Source organism: Sander lucioperca, chromosome 12, assembly GCF_008315115.2.
Source record: "Sander lucioperca isolate FBNREF2018 chromosome 12, SLUC_FBN_1.2, whole genome shotgun sequence".
Taxonomy (NCBI): Eukaryota; Metazoa; Chordata; class Actinopteri; order Perciformes; family Percidae; genus Sander; species Sander lucioperca.
Window position 1 is genome coordinate 37,162,182 of NC_050184.1, and position 21,111 is coordinate 37,183,292.

Genomic DNA, 21,111 nt, shown 5'->3' on the forward strand with positions numbered 1-21,111 from the left:
CTGCTCCGCTCCGCTTCTTTTTTCCTAATTAGAGGTTTATTTATTGATACCCCAGTTAATGTCACTCCTAATTTTGCAATAGTTCTGTCTCCATTACCTAGGAGATTCATTTGCCGCAGTGCCACAACTAGTTTGTGGGCACCTCCTAGCTCACCTTCCTCCTAAATCTGGCCCTTGCCCCACCTCACCCATGGGTCCACCTACTACCTTAGTACAGCTGGTGTTGTGAGGGAAATTTTAAATACGAGAAGTTCAGTCAGTCAGTAGATGTTTACTTACTCTGCAGTATTTTTTAAGACAATTTTCCAAACTTGAGTTAAAATAGGAGTACAAATATTTGAATGTGTAGTTTGAATTCTGCTTTGCCTTCTAGCCCCTAAAAGGTTTTTGTGGCTTTAGTGTTGTTAGTGTTGAGAGTTTGCATGCCCAGACATGCCTCAAAATCAAATCACTACAACTTTTAATCAATAAATATGTCCAATAATCCACAAACAAGAAACTTCAGCAATATTGCGTCTTTGAATGTTGGACAAAAAAAGATATTTTCAAAATCTCCCAGTGCTATCCACTGAGGCAAATATTGATGAATGAGGTCCAGTATGAGCCATAGATGACACTGATGCTTCTGCAGACACGCTGGGTCTAATGCGTTTAAGTACACCCAACATTTAATCAAATAGGTTTATTGTATTACTTACGCAGACTCAGACAAACTCATCTGTAATAATCCCATCTCTTTGCATTCTGTTGAAAAATAGCTGTTACACTGCTGCTAACTCTCTGGCATATTAAGAGGGGTTCTACGCTAAGAGCAACTAGCATCTCTATAGTGAGGAAATAGTCCTTCCAGCAACTTCAAGGTTGGGTGGTCAGTCATTAATTTGCATTACAGGGCCTTACATGTTATGCATTAATTATAAACTCATTATTTTGTTCCAAGAGAGTGATACCCAGGGTGCACCATGGTCTAGTTGTGTTTGGCTTTGTTGTGTATTTGGTTTGATAAGATATGTTTCTGTTGAATTAAATGTCTTCTGTTTGATAGCAGACGATTCCAGCATATGTTAATTACAAACATAAGAAAGAAAATTTCATATCTTTTAAGCTTATTCTTGTAAGAAACTCCTGTAGTTTCATGTAAACCAGTTTTTCAGAATTCCTATTGGTTTACTATTGTGGATTTGTTTTATATGTAAACTCTGGGCTCTAGGCAACAGATACATATTTAAGTTGAAACCATAAACTGACCTGCATCATCTGCCAAATCCTTGCTTGAAAATTGTAGTTCTACTATCTGACTCATCTTTGTTGTGCTTTGGATTTCATCTCTTTTATGCACCCACATGTCTTGTTTTGAGGTAAACTTTCTCACATGTTGGAAAAATGTAGTTACAGCTTCAATATCACAATGTCATGTTTTGGTGAATACAATTGTGTTTCTGTTTTCTGCAAGTCCTTTTGATCATTAGTTACAATCTGTTACAACATTACCAAACATCAGATCAATGTCAAAGCAATAAACGTCCCTTTCAATTTATTCCATTTATTTATAGTCTGGACTTCTTTGTAGTTGACACACACCTTCCCTGACATCTTGGAATCTAACTGGATGTTAACGTGCCTCAAAGTCATCATTGAGCTGAGAGCAATCATCAACCAATGTGGGTTTGGCAAGCTTAGCCATAATGAAGTGACACAAAGGCCTCTTTCAATAGTTCCATTATGTTTATTTGGTGATAATGAAAGCTCCAGGCAAAGAGAAAAAAAACAAACTTCCAGATGATTCCCAAAACAAATTCAGATTCAGTTGACTTCAGGATTTCACAACACAATTTTAAATGGGGATATAAATTAACAGGAACCTCTGCCCTATTTAGTGAATTGCCTAATCTTGGGGCTGAACCTGGTCTGACAAAATGTTTGTAAAGTACAACAACCAAACCACCAACTGCAGCCCACCAAGTATGTCAATATAAGCTGATTGGATCATCCCTCTCATTTTGAACCCACTCCGTGTCACCCTGCCCATCTCTCCCAGCTGCTGCTCCAAGCCCAGGTGCTGCTGCACTGACTAACTCATGGATCACAATCAGCCCCCTCGTTCAACCCGGCAACATCCCTGTCAGTCTCTTCTGTCTCCCCAGGGCTCAGTCTGATCCCATTCCAACCATCACACTGACTACAGCTGCCCCTGGCCTCTTATTGGAATTGGGTGGTCTGATGACTAGTGAGAATGGTCGATAGCTGTCCCTGCTATGTGCACAAGGCAATGCAACCTACGTCCCTGGATATCATTCTGTGGTAGCAGCATGTGGTTGGTTTTGCAAATGTGTCAATACATTAGGAAAAGATGCTAACAAGATATAAAAGAAGTTAATTTGGGAGTCTCTTTATCATAATGCTCTAATGCCCTTCAAATAGGGAAGATGAGCTTTTGTGTAGCAGGCCTCGACACCAATGGGTTAACTAATGATGGCATTAGTGTGTGTGTGTGGGTGTGAATGAGTGTCTCTTTGTGCGCATGTGCCTTTGCACGTTAGTGTCAGTGTGCTATCATTTGTGTGTATATGTGTGTATGTGCCTTTCACAGGTGATCAGTCAAGGCTATCCACTCAGCCCTTCTCTTGCAGCCCCCTCATTACAGCCCACTATCTCCTCTAAACACCTGCAGCCCCACAACCCACCTTCAGCTCCTGGGCCCACACGCTGCCTCTTTTTGTCCCAGTGTAGAAAGAGCCTGCCCATCACATCAATCTACTGCACTGTTTATATTTATGTACAGGAGAGAGGCTAAAAAAGGGCCCTCTTACTGTGGGCTTTATTGACTAAGCATTAAGCGGACATTATCAGGCGATAGCCTAGTTATTTATGAGGCGGTGATAAAGGCTGCAGGACTGAGTTATGTGAGAACCAGGAGCAGGATGAAAGCTGCTCATACAGCAGCACTGATACCCGACACTTGCCTCTCTCTGTCTGGGTAGAGAGGCACAGCAAATGCGCCAAACGGAGCTGAAACACTCAAGGATTTATGGCCGGTAAATTTATGCTCTCTATAGGTCAAACGAGGGGCTGTTTATCTGGGTTTCATTGTCACTGTCCTCGTGGCATGCACCGCAGGTACTGAAATTTTCATATTTGCCTTAGGCATGTAGCCAAAGAAGGAGGGTGAGGGGGGTTCTGTAGGTGCGGTATTCTATTGACCTTCTGAACTTAGTTTTAAATTTTCAGAGCAACACAGCGCTCATGCTTTTGAGATGTTGACATAAATTATGCATGGCAGAATACACCCCTCCTTAACTGAGCATGTTGAATACTTGTGTATTCCAGTGGTATGCAGTAACATTGCACAAGAGGTCTGTGGCTGTCTTTGACCTTAAGTGGGAGGGTTGCATGTCTCAGTGTGTCTTGTATCTCCCCTAACTGCACACACAGCTGAAGTACACACCTTCTCGCTCACATTTTTGTAGCTTACGTGGATCTCAAACACACACTGTCAACCAAATTTTCAACATACACATCCTCACCTCTGTATACTGTACATACATCTACATCTTACCCAGAGCCATCTTTCTCCTCAATAAACCAGGTCAACAAACAAAAAGCAATTATGTTGGGCAGCTGCCGCCTGGGAGTGGGTAATTACAGTGCAGTGTGGACAGCTTCATTCTAAACAGGTACTAAAAGCATCATTAATCATCCTCCCTCTGACGCCTCGCTCTGGTCATGTGACACAGGCTGCTGATGAGTTGGGGAGGGGGATCCGCCTTAGGGGGGGAAGGAACAAGACCTGATTGGCTCCTTCCAGAAGTCCTTTTAGAGGTCAGCCAGTTAGCAGAGATGACCTGCCAATGACCTTGTATCACTTGACCCCTGAGGGCCCAAGGGTCACTCTCTCATATCAGTTGGAGAGCAGGCAGTGGAGAGGCAGGGACAGGAGAGGAGAGGAGGGAAGACGAATGACATGGAGACAGGGAAGAAGAGGAGAAGAATGGCACAAGGGAAGGCACACAGAAGGTTTGTGTGGAGAAGCACTGGGAGGGGTGAAGATGAAAAATAAAACAGTAGGCATGAGGTTTGATTGAGCACCTGGTCTTCCCCTTTTGCATAAAATGGCTGATGAAAAAAATGTGTTTTTATAGCAACAAGGCCAGTCCTGATGGCCCTTCATCCCTACCCGCCTCTCCCTTCCCTCTCACTCTCTCTCTTCCTTTCCCTCTCTCCTCTTCTCCCTATCCATTGTCAAACTGTCCTCAGGTTGATTACATCATCTGAGTCTAATTAGCGAGGAGCAAAAACATCTGTAAGTTTGTTTTTCTATGTTGATTGGTCATTAGTGTAAACAACAAAATGGCCAGAGAATGCAAACTGTGAACACAGCCTTCCAGATCAATTTAATAATACACATTTCTACTGAATTATTTGCCTGTGGCTCCCCTGCACATTCTGTGTTTTTTGAGCTGTGAAGCCGGCGAAAGAATCAATCCTTTCCCTGATGAAAAATAGCCAAAATGGCACCTGACAGAGACTTGAATGAGAAAAGTTCATGAACGGTTCCCTCACTGAGCACAGACTGACACGGATGGCTGATTGACAGATGAAACACAAAGACACATCTGAAAGACAGAGCGCCAACGTCCTCAAACCGGTACCCATCCCCTTCTCCTCTGTCCCCCTCCATCTCACCCATGCAGCTCCACTGCTTCAACTCGGCTCCCCTTCTCCTCTTTCTCCATATGTCTATGAATCTGTCACTATGGCAACCTCGCCCCAGGGGCAGAGGAGGAGGTGGTTGCTTTCGTTCAGACAAATAAGCATTGCAGGGCTCATTTATGATGGTTTGTTTAGGGATTATAATACACTGATGAGAGGTCAAAATGTGTGTACTTACACACATGTTGGGACATAAGAGTGTATTTGTATGTTTGAGCCTATTCACAAGAGCATATGTGGTAAAGCTGCACTGTAAACATTTTGGAAATAAAAAAAATAATAAAAAAATCGTTCATTTATTTAAGTATTTTCATATCATACACTTAAGTTTAATGACATGTAAACAAAATAACGAAAATCGTGTCAACCAGACGATATTTTCAGTTTTAAAAAAAATTCTTGCAATTTTCCTCAGGACACAAGCTGAAGAGAGCACATGCAGCATGACACCACAAGACTAGTGCCATTAAATCAGTGAATTATATCAATAGCATCATTAGAATTGCTGGTGTTAGCTGATGTCTCAGATGCAGTATCAGCAAACTCTGTAAAGGCTCATTCCATTGTTTCCCCACTTTCTTCCCTTCATTTTATGCTTGTCTGCAACTTTTGAAAGGGCAATCCAAACTAGTGAGTAAACAAAGCGGCATGGGAGAGGTCAGAGACTCCACATAATCAGATATGTAGCAGGGCAACCTCGGTTGATTTTACTGATGCTGCGTGATGCCACAGGGAGATACTGTATGCACTGTACATAATGCTATCCCACACTGCTCTGACATACAGCACCAGATGTCTCAGGAAACGGAGAATTTTTTTTTATGCAACAGGCTTGCAACCTTGACACAGTTTCACCTCTGTGTGCACCCCTTCTCACTCTTTTCTCCCTCACCTCCCATCCTCATGATACCTAATATTGACTCAAAGGCCTCCCCCTGCCCCCCCCCCCCCCCCCCCACCCCCTTTCAAGAGCAAATTTCCCTTTGCAGCCAGAAGTGCTGAGTGCTGCTGTTTGCTTTGTACACAGAAATTCGCTGAGGCTGTAAGCTGTCCCCAAACATCTGCTCCCTGGAGTGGAGCAGGAGAGGAGAGGCAAGGACTGGATTGGTGTGCATGTTGTTCACTGTAGCTCTGTCAGAATGTGTTATGTATGTATTTGTGTGTGTGTGTGTGTGTGTGTGTGTGTGTGTGTGTGTGTGTGTGTGCCTGCGCATGTGAGTGAACAATTATTCAAATAGGTGCTTTGTATCTCTTTGAGAGCTTTATTAGTAGCACCTCGGAAACAAAACACACATTTGTGTAATTGTACACAGGGCATCCAAATATGTATAGGCACAAATTGTTTGGTAGTCAAATATGTGAATGAGCCTGATCAAAAAGACTAATAGTGCATGAAAGTCTTTGCAAATAAAGAAAAGCAGTAAAATCAGACGAGCAGAAAAACTAAAAAGGGAGGAGAGCATTCAAATGATCTGTAATTACAACAACAACTGAACTATCTATAAGCGCTTCACATAGAGTTAGAAAGAACTTAACTTGATCAATTGATTTTATTCCCCAGAGCATCGGTGAGGATATTACATGCATATTATGTATAAAGTTAATTTTGGGTCAACTTAGCATTAATTACAATGATCTCAGAAGTAACCCACTTATATGCGTTAATTTAAAATGTAGTGTGAGATATGCTGTAAGCCGCATATGTTTTGTCATTGCTCATGCCACACAGTGCTCCTCAGGAGAATTGTAACAGCTGCTTACATCAGCTACACTGTTATCCCAAATTAGTTAACTTTACTAGAAATTTGCGTGGAAACCCGTTACTGAAAACGTCTAAGTTTTTACACAACGTGAAACTTAACAGGTCAAGTTGTATTAACAGAGAGCGGTAAGTTGATGCAGTAGACAAATTAAGTTTACATTAGTCATTACTAAAAATCATTATTAAACATAAATAATTTTTTTCTGGAGTCATGTTGTCTAAAGCAACCCAGAAAAAGAAACATAACAAATATAAACAATAGGCTACTTATCACTACTATAGATATAATTTGTTTCTATAGATGTTCTTTTCACTTTATTATAAAATAATTTTAGGAACAATGTATTCAATTCAATACATATGTTCCAAAGAATAGAAGGTGAAACACACACAAATAATTGCAATATTCTAACGCATTGTACAGCATAGAAAGTTCCACTCAAATACATGAGCTAATAGCCTCCAACCTGTGTGTGTTCTAATAGACCTTTCCTTACTGCCCAGACCCCATCAGTCCCCACCCAGGTCTCGGTCATGGTGCAACAATAAATGTAGATTAAACATGAACACTAAATCAGCCATACAAAACTAAAACTCAGATAACATAAATGCACACCCAAAACATTAACAGAACATTATTTAAACACACTTTAACTAGGACAGAAACTGTTCAGAGCATATATATTTTTTCCCATGAGCCTTTGCATCGCTTCAGCACAGAACAGTTTAAATGACCCGCCCCTCAAATACAGAAACTTAACATCCTTAGTTATCTCTACTTAATATGATCTGTGCACTGCATACTCAAGCTGATTATTACAAACAACTAATGTGATTTAGTAATGAATATGTTTTTTAACAAAACATGAAAGAATAAGGAGTAACCATGCACTAAAAGTTGAATTACAACTAAATCTGGGTTTACAGTGTAACTTACAATAGAAGACAATACAGAAGATGGTCAATAGCCTCATTCATGATGAACTATGGATGAGTTTGATATCTCAATTACAGTGTTTTATTAAAAAATAATAACAGGTTACTTAACTTTTACAAATAATGTAGGTATTTGCATTACATTAGTAATGCACAAGTAATCTATTATACTTCATTATGAATATGTTTCTTATTGATTTAGATAAATGAGTTAAATAAAGTAGATTTTGGAATGAATTTCAATAGAGAAATTATTGCTGTACAGGAAGGGAAAAGACAAATAAAGGGGAAGGAAATCCCAACTTGTTTAATGTCATCACTGTTACAACCTGTGGCAGTAATACATTTTCAGCTGAGTTATTTGGGTTTTTTGTTTTATTTCCATTTACCATGTGTTTGCTCGTGTATAAACGAAGCACAGCTGTCAGTCTCGTGAACCAATCGTACATCTCCAGGAAGGAATTACAGTAGAGCACAAATTCATCAGAGTAGAGTCACACTCAAATGCTTTCAAACTAAATGTCAGGTCTGAACAAACAATGGGGTTCGCCTTTCATCAATTGAGAGGCAAATGCTGAAGCTGCCACGGAATGAAATTAAAGTGATAGTTCACCCAAAACAAATCAACTCTTCTTTTCACCTTATCCCTATAACTCACATTAAGTTTTTTTTCTTTTTCTCTACTATTTTAAATTAGTGCACAATTCTAAGTGAATCTATTATACAGTAGAAACTGTGATGAAGTAAGTTTGGATTTTTTTTAAAAGTCTGAGTTCATACCTGCTGCAAGCATCCTCTGTGCACATTACAACCTGTAACTTGAAGCCCTGTGGTAAGGGAACAAATTTGCACAAGATGATAAAAGAGTTTCTAATAAGGTCAACCTAACACACTTCTCAGTAGGAGCAGTGGACATGAGGTACCATTTTTACATTCACATTGTTTCAACATTATTGACCTCATCATCATCCTCATAACCTTCACAAGTGCACCCTTATTTGCATAAAAAAAAGACGGACACATTTGAAGGTTTTGTTAAACAATCCACTTTGTGCTATTTTGTTTAGAGAAGGCGACCTTAATGGTGTGTATTTTGTTTAAATGCAAATTTCAAATAAATTGGGCTCAACACATTTTTAGTCTAGCTTCCATGTAAAAGCATTTGTATCAATTACAAATAAAACTTTCAAATGTTTGCACTGTCAAAAGCTCCTCTGCAGACCTTTAGGTTTGAACTTGTATTCTTTTCTAGCTTTCAATTAATATTAATGAGATGAACATTATAAAAAATATATTGTTTGGAGGGGATTAATGTGTAAATTATTCAAAAATTATTCAAGCAGATATTTATGAAATTTATAAGCAGCCTGCATGTTATAAATAGTTGTTCTAAATTTTGTTTATACTGGCTCAGATGTGGAATCGTATTAAGTGTTCAGTATGCTCAAGTAACTTTAATTTTTCAACTTTGCTATTAAAAATAGGTCTGTAGTTTATATCCAAAAACATATTGGGTGAAAAGACTCTTTCATCCAGTTTATAAAGTGAGCCAGGAGCATATTTTTTGGCTTATTAAAATAACGCAAGAGATAGGGCAAAAATTAGGTTAGCTCTAGGTGCGGGGGGGCTTTATGTGGCCTAGTATGGAATTATAATATGAACAATTATCATATGGCCTAGTCGCCCCTCCATTTAGCTGGATGAAATATTATTGGGTGGACATAGAGACCCACCACCAGAACAAAAGCATTTCGAGATGTTGGGGGGGAAAAGATAAAACCAAAGAAAGAGAGAGAGAGAGAGAGAGAGAGAGAGAGAGAGAGAGAGAGAGAGAGAGAGAGAGAGAGCGAGAGAGAGAGAGCGAGAGAGAGAGAGCGAGAGCGAGAGAGAGCTCAGACTTCGAGGTCACCCAAATGAATGGTACATCTTTCTCTGAGCCGCTGACCGGGTCATCGCTGTCCCGAGGCAAGAAGGGTCAAGAGGTGAGAGGTGAACTCCGGTTTAACTGCATACATTTACTTCATGTCCACTCCTGCGGGTGCAACCGTATTAGTGGGCTATTTTATTTAAAAGCCAGATTCCAATGAGGACACCTGTTAAAGGTTTAAAACCCACCTACTTAGCCAAATTAATTTTGATTCTCGCTGTTTATTTCTAAGCGACACCCAGATGCTTTAAGTTTAATTCCTTTGTTGTCATTAACATCCGCTTTGCATCTACTAACCTTCATATCCAGTGCAATAACCGCTAATTAAAGCTAAACAAAAATATGCCTTTACATAGAATGAATGTGGCCGATGGCCTCGTATCTTGATATTAGAATAGACATTAACATGACAGAAACGCATTGCGATACCGGGAACATAACAGTGTTTAAGGGCCGAGTTTACAATCATTTACTTGATATGAGATGAGATGTGAATCTGGAAGGAATATTTAGCAGCTCGAGCTGCTAGGTCCAAACAATTTATTGGTTGCTCTGCAAAACAGCCAAGACAGCGTTTTATTGTCTGCTCTCCCGCATGAGTGTTCAAATTGTCATTTTCTGATGCATGTATATAGAGGTAATAAAAGACGCAACAACTCCCAATCGTGATGTTTCCACATTCCATTAACATGCAGTTACAGACGCACGCAAATGCTCCTAGATTTGTGCCTCAAATAGATGGATCACCACGGATCAATACTCGTAATGCGAGCGGTCAATAAATCTATCAGTCAATTATGGCATTTTAATCCGTGGATGAACACCTTAAAACCGGACAAAATACACAACATTAAAGCAGCATTAAAACTCTGCTATTATCTGCTAACATGTTAAAGATGTGATTTGTCTACAACAGGTGCATCTTCAGCTTTTTAAAGAAATATAAAAAGAAATCCCCACAATGCTGCATCTTGAACTGGTTGAGAAAGCAGTATTATAATCTGTTAGAATAATTAGTCAAACTTAGGCTACTAATAATGTATTTTATTTCTGTCACTAGAATAAACAATTTCAAATGTAGACTTTTAATAAATAACAAATAACTATTTTAAACAAAACTAGGAGGCACGTGTCCTGTTGAATAACTATTTAAGTAAAGTCAGTTCCTGGATAAATTGTACAAAATAAATAAACAAATAGTCTGCCACAGTTTCTATGGACAATTAATATAATTTTGTTTCCTTATTTACACTGTGTATAGATATGAAGCGCGATGCAATGACTTGAATTTTAATATTCAAATCAGAGCGCCAGTCTGAACCCGGGAGAGGATGACAAATTGTTTTGACCCGTTCTTGCATGACGAAACTTGCCATTGCGCTTCTTGCGATAAGCATCCATCGTGGTAAGCAAATAAAGGTGAAGCCTAATTGAAACCGATGCAAACGGGAATCAAAACATCTGCAGGCAGGCGCCCTTGCATGTGTAACGCGTGATGCAGCTCCTGCGGTTCAGGAGTTCAGGGGCAGGTGTTTTGGCGAGGTCGGTCAAGGAGAGGGGCAGGTGTCCAAAGTGTCGGCATGTGAGTGCAGTGCCGCGGGAAGCGGGTCGCAGAGCAGCCCGTCTCTCTGTAATTTCTTCTGCTTCATGCGTCTGTTCTGAAACCAAACTTTCACCTGCGTCTCGCTGAGCTGCAGGGCGCTGGCCACCTCCACCCGCCTGGCCCGCGTCAGGTACTTGTTGAAGTGGAACTCCTTCTCCAGCTCGGTCAGCTGCTTTGTGCTGAAGCTGATCCTTGGGGCCCCGTTCACCGTGGGATGGCCATCCGTGCAGATGCTGCTGCTCCCAGCCTCTACAGCACCGAGGCCCGAGCCAACAATACTGAACCCACAGGTCATGTGCATCCTGGCTGGGAACAGAGGACACGAAAACAGTCGTCAGCAAGATCAATGAGGTTACCCAAAAAAGAAGTACAAAACACTATCCGTGCCCTTATCCAGGAAATAAGATGAGAAATGATTCCAGAGTTGAAACAGAAACAATTCTTGTATAATAAGCTTTAGTGAATGTAATTTATATATTCATAACATTTGTATGAATCCTATCCTAATCCTTCCTGAATAAAATATTTATTATAGCTCTATCTAATACTGGTCTGGTAATTTCTGTGATAATAAGAAATATAAATGAACAAAAAACCACAGGTTTGTTTGATACTAAAGAACAAGAAGAGTTGAACAAATATTCAAGCATTCAATAAAATTATTTCCAAGAAACTGATTTGTGGGAATTGGCCCGGAGCCAGTTTGTTGATTTAAAGTCTTCACCAAGTGCCATTTTTCTGTCTGTATAACACAGATGTATTTCATTGAGGCATCAACTTTAGCAGTAGCCATAGGCACATTGTAAAATCATGGATGGGGATGGGGTGGATGGGGAATTGTATGTAATCTACACAGACATAATAATAGAAACACCAATGCAATCTCATGCAACAACATCACAAACTACAGCCTAAAAAATGAACTGAGATTTGAATCGACATCTCTGACTCTGAAACATTTGAACGCTTCACATTTATTTTGTAAAATTGATGCTTTTAAAATGTGTCCAAGACAAGTTCACCGAATAGTAGAGCCAAATGTGCCGCTGTGTATTGCAGATAAAAGTTGTCAGCGAAATGTTTGGCGATTCAAAACAACTTTGTATCATTTACAGTCCATTAACTGTATTCATCAGGATCATTAATAATTTGCCTTTAGGCCGTTCTGTGTCAATGACAGTTTAACAGTTTACAAATCCTTTCGAACACTGCATTAATGACAAATGTCTCCATTTTTGTTCTCTGAGGTTTCTGGGTCACACATTAAAGTATCATCTGTGCTACTTATGTGCAATGAATGACAGGAACTGCAGCTATATCTTGATTTTTCTTTGCTGACATTGTGGGTAAGTCGTCAGTGTCTTTGCCTCTGAGAAAATGTGCTGCTGCTGTATAATGGAGACAGTGTGCCAGGTGTAGAGCAATGTCTCCCACCACAATTCATAAGTAGGAAGGTTAACAGGCCTCTAGCCACTTGGAAAAGCATAGCAGATGGAAAGGTCAGTTATAGGATAAATGTCGACATCTGTGTTTTAAGAAAATGAATGTCAAGGTAACCGAGCCTGAGAATTAGAGGGCAGTGAAAATGAAGAACCAATACAGAGGAACTGTACGTAATTAAGAACTTCAGCTTTCAGGAGTGCAAATCACATGCACATTCTGATTAATAGCTCCAAAGATAATAGAATTGATGCCGGCCAGAAGGCATAAAAGAATCAAACTAAATATTTGAGAAATGACTTGCATGCTTAAAAATAGTCAGGCAGCAAAAGGAATGGAAGGGCCTTCCAAGCCAAGGAGAGGGAAGAAGAAAAGGGATAGATCGATACACATTGCCTCAGTCATCTGGGCATCCAGCCCACAGTAATTCAGGTGCTGTCAAAGCATAATTGAAGAATGACGCACTGGGAGTATATACTCTGAGCCAAGAGATCAGGTTACTGCAGGTCTGTGGAGGCCTTTCAACATGGAAGAATATGCGAGGCATTGTTTTGTGCCAAAACCAATACAACCTCCAGACAAAAGCATACTTTCACTAATGACTCATTTTCAAGTTACACAGTAGCGCTAATGAGTTACTCCTACAGATGATCCCCTTCAGAGAGATACAGAAAGAGGTTACAAAGATACTAACAGTACTGCGAAGAGATGTGTGGGTGGGTGTGAGCAAATGGCTTTCTCTCAAGTGCACGGATTTGGATCAGATGAGTGGCTAATGCGTTTTATGAATAAAGTGATTCCTCGGCCAGTGAAATGTGTTGTTGTCACCTTTTGCCTCCCTCACAGTGAAATGTTTGTCCACTCATCTAGATTCTGAAGTAGGTGCAAGGAGGTAATCAAAAGCTAAAAATTGTAGTTTTGTGTTTGTTGCATGTTACAAGATTGCAATATTTATGACAAATCAAAGGTGTTCTTATCACCTTTGGCTTCTATACAGCAGCACCAGAGAAAAATGTGTATCAAGGTGTGTGAATGCACATCACTGTCCAAATATCAATATATTTAGTCAGTTTGTGCTTTCTGCATCATAACATTGAAATGCTCCAAGTCAAATGTGTTATATTGTGATATTTTGCCTCTCCCTGCCTTTATCAGAAATTAAGGCAATGCTAATCATGAATGAGCATGCAAGGAGGTCATCGAAAGCTAAAGATTGTAGTTTTGTGCAAGTCAAATGTGTCATATTTTGTGCACAATGACCCTATTGTGCAGCATCATCAGAAATAATGTGCAATGTGAATTTTGCAGCAGCTTTGTGTTTGTTGCAGTCCTTGCATAGGGGCTCAGGCCTTTTCTGGTGGTTATGATGACCATCCTGCATCTTTGGTCACTGAACATTTGGGTCAGCAGCACGCTTACAGCAGACAGACATTGTGCTGTGGAAAAGAAGAAAAAAGACTGGACCACCACTGTAGTCAATCTTCGTCTGTGTAAAATTTATGAAATCCAACTCAAGTCCAGTGGCCAGTCAGTCAACTGACATTATTGATCAAATGAAGGATCTATATAAGATACTATCACTCACATAAACTGAGGATTGATAGGCATTTTTCACATTAGTAGGCTATTGGTATTTTTTTTTAAAGCCTGGGATATGTATTATTCTGTGGGCTCTCTGCCCAAGACTCATCAGTCAGGGAAATGATGATCTGTGACAGCAATTATGTTAAAAAGGTGGACACATGTAAAGGTGCTGCAAACTGAAATCAATACACAAGGGCTTTCATTACAAACAGACAACTAATCAATACTCAGGGAGCACTCCAGCTTACAACAGTAAGTTTTACTCAACTTCCTGTGAGTCTTGACAGGCAGTGGTCTGTTACATTATTCAAATGCTACTGGTTAGTAAGGGCAAGGGTAAATAATTGATCATTTTCCGGGTTGAATATACAGTGAGGCTAAGCAGGCCTTTGACTGTAGTACTGCACCCTACTTGTGTGTGCGGTCTAAAACCTTCTTGCAACAGTAGGTGGAGCGACAATGTTAAATAACCTAACAGACTTACATTAACATATGGAGCCGTTAAGGAAATAGTAACCGAGTCCTCATGTCCATATTCAAAGGTGACGTTGAGTAAACAGCTAGTGCTGCATTTTAAACGGTTTAATATGCTTTTAAAAGTGGGACATTATTTATTTTTAGATTCAACTTTATTATTGGTGACGGAGAAAATTGTGCACGGTGACGCACAAAACACGTCAGCTATTTCTTCTCTTTTTTTCCAGATAAAACTTCGACCAAACTTTCCCAACTATGAATGAAAGTTATCCAAAGCTTAAAGTTAAACATAAACTCAATTATCCTGAATACATTTATGGTTACTTTATCCCTTATCGCGTGCCCAGTCTCCCTTAACAATAACTTACCCGGCCGGTGCTGACTCCTCTTCACTCTCATCCACTCAAAAGTTTTTCTGCTTACATCCATATAAGCTACGTTACAGTCCGAGCCAGCGGAAATCCCCGTGGCGGCGTGAATCTCGGGGCCATTTCGAGAGTAGATATGAATTTGCTCTGTAAGTGACCCAACGCCGGATCGTAGCGTTTCGTTGTTATTTGACGCGCAGAATCCGCGTCCTGGAGAGCCCTGCCCCTGCGCCCTGCACCGCCAGGGGACACGGGACGAGTGGGGGCAGGCCGGTGTCGAGAAGCCCTCGAGAGTCTCACACGGTGGAGGAGGGCTGTCCAAAGAGATACCCAGAGCCAAACTGTTGGAGAGAGTTAAGTACCGGGGATGCGGAGAATTAAATCCTGAGGCGACTTCCACCTCCAGTTTCCCTTCCTCATCACGACTGCCGAGTTCAGGATGAGTCCTGCAGTCCAGGTCCCGGTTTATGACCTCTTTTGCTCGGCAGCAGCCCGTGAACAGAGGGCTACGCTCCCCTTCGGCCGTTAACTCTTGATAGGAAGTCATTATCACCTCTCCCCTGCATAATCATTGGACAGGGTTGCACTTTATGCCCGGCCTCTCATGCATCCAAGAAACGCATGGTCAGGCGGCTGGACGACCGTGGGGACATTCCTCAGAGGAGAAACAGCAGTCCCTGATTGATGGAGATGACGTGCCCTCCTGGTCTCGGCCAATAGCTGGACATCTCTGTCATCAGAGAGGACAACACTGAATAAACCGAGTTGAGAAACTCACTTTAGGTCAACATTTTAATAGTGTCCGAGCACAAAGAGTTGCACCATGCAGCCATAGCAAAACTACAACACATCTTTAAAGGCAGCGAGGAAGGTCATCATGATCAGCAGCAGCAGACACAGGGCCTTCATGGCCTCTCACCTATGTAGACAGGTAGGCTATGACGTCAGACGTGTTTGTATCACACACAAAGAAATAGACAAATACGTTTTGGGTCAAATTCTGGTATTTTGATTATTTTTCATGACAACAATGAAGACTTCTTTTTTTCCAAAGCTAAATTAGCATAATATAAGCCTGCATTGATGCAGCTAATGGATAATGCAAATTTGTCAAGGCTTCTTGAAAACCCGAGGCCCTCTTTAGCAAAGGGCTTAGGTCATGTGAAAGGCACACTTAATGGGTTCAGAGGTCGTGACAGCTGGCATTTAGAAGTTCAGTGGCAGCACATTTGTAATTAGCCTCGAACAAATACAAAAATGGCTCCGAGCGGAGATCAAGAAGTTGTAATTGTCAGAGAGGACATGTTCATCTCCAGGTTAAACTAGCTCCTCGGCTAGATGAGCTGGTCCCTCCGCCAAAAAATAGAGCGTGTTCGTTTATACAGAGCCCAAAAATCTGTTTTTAGAACTGTGCTTTTCCCCCCTTCTCAAGACATCTGTGTTTATTCAGCCATGAATCACCGTGTGATACTTTCCATGCATGTGCAAACAACGCTACATGCTGCTATTCAAACTTGAGTGACATAAACAAACGAAAACACTCCCAAAGTACATGCACAGAAGAAGAATACACAAAACCCAGGACTGCACCTATACACTACTCTAAAAACATGCAAATAATGCAACCGGCCTATGTTTCACTAGTGTAGATACCAGCTGAAGGAACACAGCAGCCCAGTGTTTTCACCTCAAGCACAGAAGTGAAATGTCAATGAGCTTCACGGTGCAGCAGAGGGTTTTTGTCTCCTAAAGTCTGGTGACCCACTTTCAAATACACACATCTGTGTGTCGTGCAGCCTTTGCGCATACAGTCAAACTAACCGTAATTAATATTGTAATGTGCCAATGTTAATGTCTAATCTCCGAACAGGTTAGCCTAATTGTTTTGCTTTCAACATACAGTATATCGAATAGATTGTGTTGTATATTTCCCAAGAAATCCAACAATTGAATTAAATAATTAGCCAGTTTTATTATCAGTCATGTTTCATGTGATTGGCTTAGTCGCTTTACAAAGTATCACTGAAGCTGGAGCCATGATGTCGAAATTATATTATTTAGAATTCATTGGAATTATTTATTGTTCCTGTCCCTCTATGCTTAGATCAATCAAAAACATCTAACAACCTATTAAAAGCCATTATTATTATTATTATTATTATTATTATTATTATTATTATTATTATTATTATTATTATATGTTAATAATGCTATTTAACCTAAACTTAAAACAACTATCTGCTACTGTTCTTATCGTTTTATTGGAACACTATCTCCTTTGTCTTTTAAGTCTGCAGTAATTACAAAATAATTCAGCGTAATGAACAACTTCTAACTGCATTCTTACAACACAGAAATATGGTCCCAGCTGTGGGAGTTAATGGGATTCTACAGGCAGCGATGTGCTGAATGACTGAGTGCAATATATCCCTTCTCTCCATGCATTTGCAGGGTGCACTGATCCATCTTCATGTCAGCTCGGAGGTTACTCAGGGTTCACGCGCTAGCTTGTTTCTCTCCTCCACACTCAATAAATAAATCTCTGCAGCTTTCTGTTTACCGCCTGAATATAAATTTGTTTGCAGTCGATCGAAGACCTGTGCAGAGGTATTAGAAATTGTATTTCTGTAATGGCTTTCAGCAGAGGGAGGCGGAGGCGGGAAGGGGTTACAGAGAGGGGAAAAGACACCCTGACCGAAAAGAAGAGAAGAAGAAGAAGAAGAAGAAGAAGAAGAAGAAGAAGAAGAAGAAGAGAAAAAAAAGGTGGGAGCAATCTCTGCTTTCCCGTATGCAAACGATTTTTTGTATTTATTTTTTTTACGCTGCAGCCTCAGCCTATTACAGCCCTTGGACATATTCAAATTACATTTAAAACCACGTAACCTTTTTTATCATGTAGAACGAGAACACCAATCCATGTTTGTTCACTAGAAGTGCCATATGCTTTATTAGCATATTTGAAGTGTTGTTCCACATCACTGCCCAGCACCTTTTATGCAACAGAAGTTATATTATCACATTTAGCACAACAAAAACATCTACAGCCAGGCTCCTTCCTCTGGACAGCTTGTATCCCCTAAACCAGACATTTTGTATGAGAAATAAGCAAGAAAATAATTTCAGGTGAAATTGATCCACTTCTGAATTTGATTTGCCTCAAACCAAATCCTGCACCTCATCTACACACAGACCAGAAATGTGTATATTCTGCCCCCAACCCTAAAACATCCTCTTAAAACTCAGTGCAGGCGTTTCCCATCATGCTCTCTATTGTCTCTATTGTTTTGACTGGAGGTGAGGCAAACATGACAGCACTTGGGTGGCTGTGTCAGGAGGCAGGAGGAGGGAGAGAATATTGACTGATGCTAATTTGTTTTGCGTCCATGCTCTGATGTGTGTCAATAGGCAGTCGAGGCCCTGGGATCAGCGTGGCCGTGCTCGGATTACCTCCATGGTTTGAATTGAACCCTCATCCTGCTGCTGCTGACATGATGCTACATGGTCACCGCTGACACCAGACCCATGTCTAGCCCTCCAACACTGTCAAGCCTCATTATATGTTAGCTCTTGACCCTCACAAGACGGGAATTAACCAGCGCTGACAGACGACTGTCACCAACAGCCAGAGAGGTCACTGCCGTTAATGCAGTTCCAGGAGGGGAAGATGACAGCCATCTTTGCCATGTTTATGGAGCTTCGGCTCATCAGTGTGGCATCATGATAGAGCTGTAATAAGGCAAAGAGAAATAAAGAGAGAGAAAGGGTCAGAGCAGGGCTGAGGCACAAGCAGACATATATCCAAGTGTGGCACATTGACCGGTTGAAAGATGGCTATCTGTGTGATTGATAGAGCATGTCTGTGTTTTTCAAATATTGACATTTTTGAAAAATAGTGATGTCAGAAGTGAGGTTTATCTTAGTGTATACCCAGATCGCACGCAATCCAGGGATTACCACTTGAAAACAAAGAAATCCATTGACTCACGGTGTGAAATTCTAATAATTGTCCTTGCTTCGTAGTTGGTATAAAATTTGTCACAGTACATGAACCGTAGTCATAAATCCAATGCAACTACAGTGCAAATGGCCAGGGACATTACAGATAATTGCATTCTGCACAGACTCAACAGTGTGACAATGAAGCAATACCTTGCTAATACCAGGACTTTTCAACAATAGCCTGTAGTATGTACTGCAGCGCCTCACAGCTTCAGTGAGCCAAGAGGCTTCGAGTCGGCAGAATCCCAAACATCATGACAACAAGCCATCAGTCATCTTCCCCCCAAGCTGCTGCGCACACTTGTGTGTTTCCGGAGTTCTTACTGTGGGAAATGAGCAGGGTTAAACATGAAACAGGAGGAAATGTTCATCATTGCAGCACACTCTGTAATATTATCCTTCATACAGCATTGTTTTCGCTGCAGGGAAAGAGAAGGAGTGATTTAAAAAAAAATGCTTTGCTTAAACATCCCCTGCTTGTTCACAATGTAAATCAGTAGTCTACTGTGCATGCTAATCATGGTTAATAGCAAAATGCTGATAGAAAAATGACACTGTATTAATAAAGCACTAATCTTGTGTTGAGGCTCAGGATGGATTTTTCCTGCAGTCATAAAAGGAAAAATGTCAACCGTGGAAAAGTTTGAAAGTTAAAAGTCTAGATGAATAAGGTATTGGATATTTAAAATATCCAAATATTAGTTTAATGTCTTTTAATCCCCATTAAGTAGCTTCAAGGTTGTTGAAACCATCCTATTTCTATTGTCTATTGTCTGACAGAGTCATATAATCTGTCTCAGCTCTCTGTTATATAAATATTCAACCACAGGACTACATGAATTTTATGGCGGCACATTCCATCAAATGGAAATATTCTATATGTCTTTATACACATTTTTGTTTGTGTTTTTTTTTTAAAATTTTTGTATTTTTTTAAAACATTGGCCTCTCTAGTAGAATTTAGAGTGAAGTTATCTGGGTTAGAACAACGTTTGGTTTCATGGTATGAGTTTGCAATCATTGGACCACTGTTGAATGACAGAAAAATGACATGGTTGTAATATTACTGTTTCAGAAATGTTTAGTTTTAACAATTTAAGTTCAACAAGGATTATTCATACAGTCAATGAAATACAATCTTGTGTCAAATGTCCCAGTTTTAACCTTTGTGTTTTGTTGACAGTGGCTTTACTTCCTCATTATGTGGAGACCCACAGACCCAACTGCTGTATGTGTAACAATATTAGCAAAACTAACCAAATTTAGTTTTCTTTAAATACTTTTTTGATTTCCTTCTAAAAGTATTAAAACCCAATATGTAGAAAAGTGTTTAAGTGGTTGCCCATAACTTGGCTTGCAACGTATGGAAATGACAATAAAGCATTGTTGCTACACAAATGTTAAATGTTATATCAGCTATTCATGAGCATGTGCATACATTCCTTTTGTTTGTCAAAAAGTAATTCACGGGCATAGAAAAGTATAGTGTGTTATCCTACATTGTGATATTACTAATGTGAGTAAATTTGACCCCATAGACTTATTTGGGGTTCAGGAGATGTAGTGCTGCGTAAAAAATACTGTCAGTACCAATCAGACATAGAGCAGATTACAAACCATTATATTTAGCTATTTTACAGCTGGGGGTCTGGGACCCCAAACAGAACTTTACAATTGGAAAAGTTGTGAGGTATCAAGCACATAAAACTATGTTAAGTATGTTTTTTTGTGCTGTGAAAGACAGTCTCCAGGACCTCAAACAAAAAACATACACTGAATATTTACAACACCCAAACATCAGCAGTCTGATATATTTTAATGCTGCAGATGTTATTATAAATTTTTTTTTTGCGAGAACAGCCAAAAGAAAGTGTGCTATGATTGGATTCTGTGTGATAAAGCTGTCGGGTGTTAAATAATTCTTGTGTGATCGATAATGGTCAACATGTGACATTTAGCAGGGTGACTGTTGTGATTACAAGTTCATTCATTTAACTGGAGCTCTTCAGAGGGAAAAGTGAGCTCCAGCAGGTGACTCTGTCACTGTGCACAGTGCCGCTCACCACAGCTGAGACAGTTTCATCACCAACTTACCTTTTTATTGTCACCGATCATCCTTAACTGGGAAGCATTTAAAATGTCATTGATCTTGATAATGCTTTGCTGTAATATGACAGTAACAGTTGTATGAGATTCAGGAAGTCAAATTTCCAAGATTGATGAGTCGTAGCAGTTGAGTTATAATCCATCTACCTGAGTAATGCTCAGGCTCTGTTCCACATGAAGGAACAGACAAATAAATAAA

The 21,111-nt window shown here is 40.2% G+C and overlaps 1 protein-coding gene across 1 annotated transcript; it reads right to left on the reverse strand.

The window, feature by feature from the left end:
- Nucleotides 1–6,942: 6,942 nt before the first annotated feature.
- Nucleotides 6,943–15,463, reverse strand: hoxc1a (homeobox C1a). Its single transcript, XM_031283061.2, has 2 exons — nucleotides 14,808–15,463; nucleotides 6,943–11,244 (listed from the first exon to the last, which is right to left on the reverse strand). Exons 1-2 carry the CDS (start codon nucleotides 15,352–15,354, stop codon nucleotides 10,883–10,885), a joined length of 909 nt encoding a protein of 302 aa, XP_031138921.1. The 5' UTR covers nucleotides 15,355–15,463; the 3' UTR covers nucleotides 6,943–10,882.
- Nucleotides 15,464–21,111: the final 5,648 nt, after the last annotated feature.

Bases quoted from the DNA above. Each gene is read 5' to 3' on its own strand.
- hoxc1a (XM_031283061.2), bottom strand. From the start codon at position 15,354: ATGACTTCCTATCAAGAGTTAACGGCCGAAGGGGAGCGTAGCCCTCTG. The intron at 11,245-14,807 runs GTAAGTTATTGT...CTCTGTTCCCAG, and splicing joins GAGGAGTCAGCACCGGCCGG to CCAGGATGCACATGACCTGT.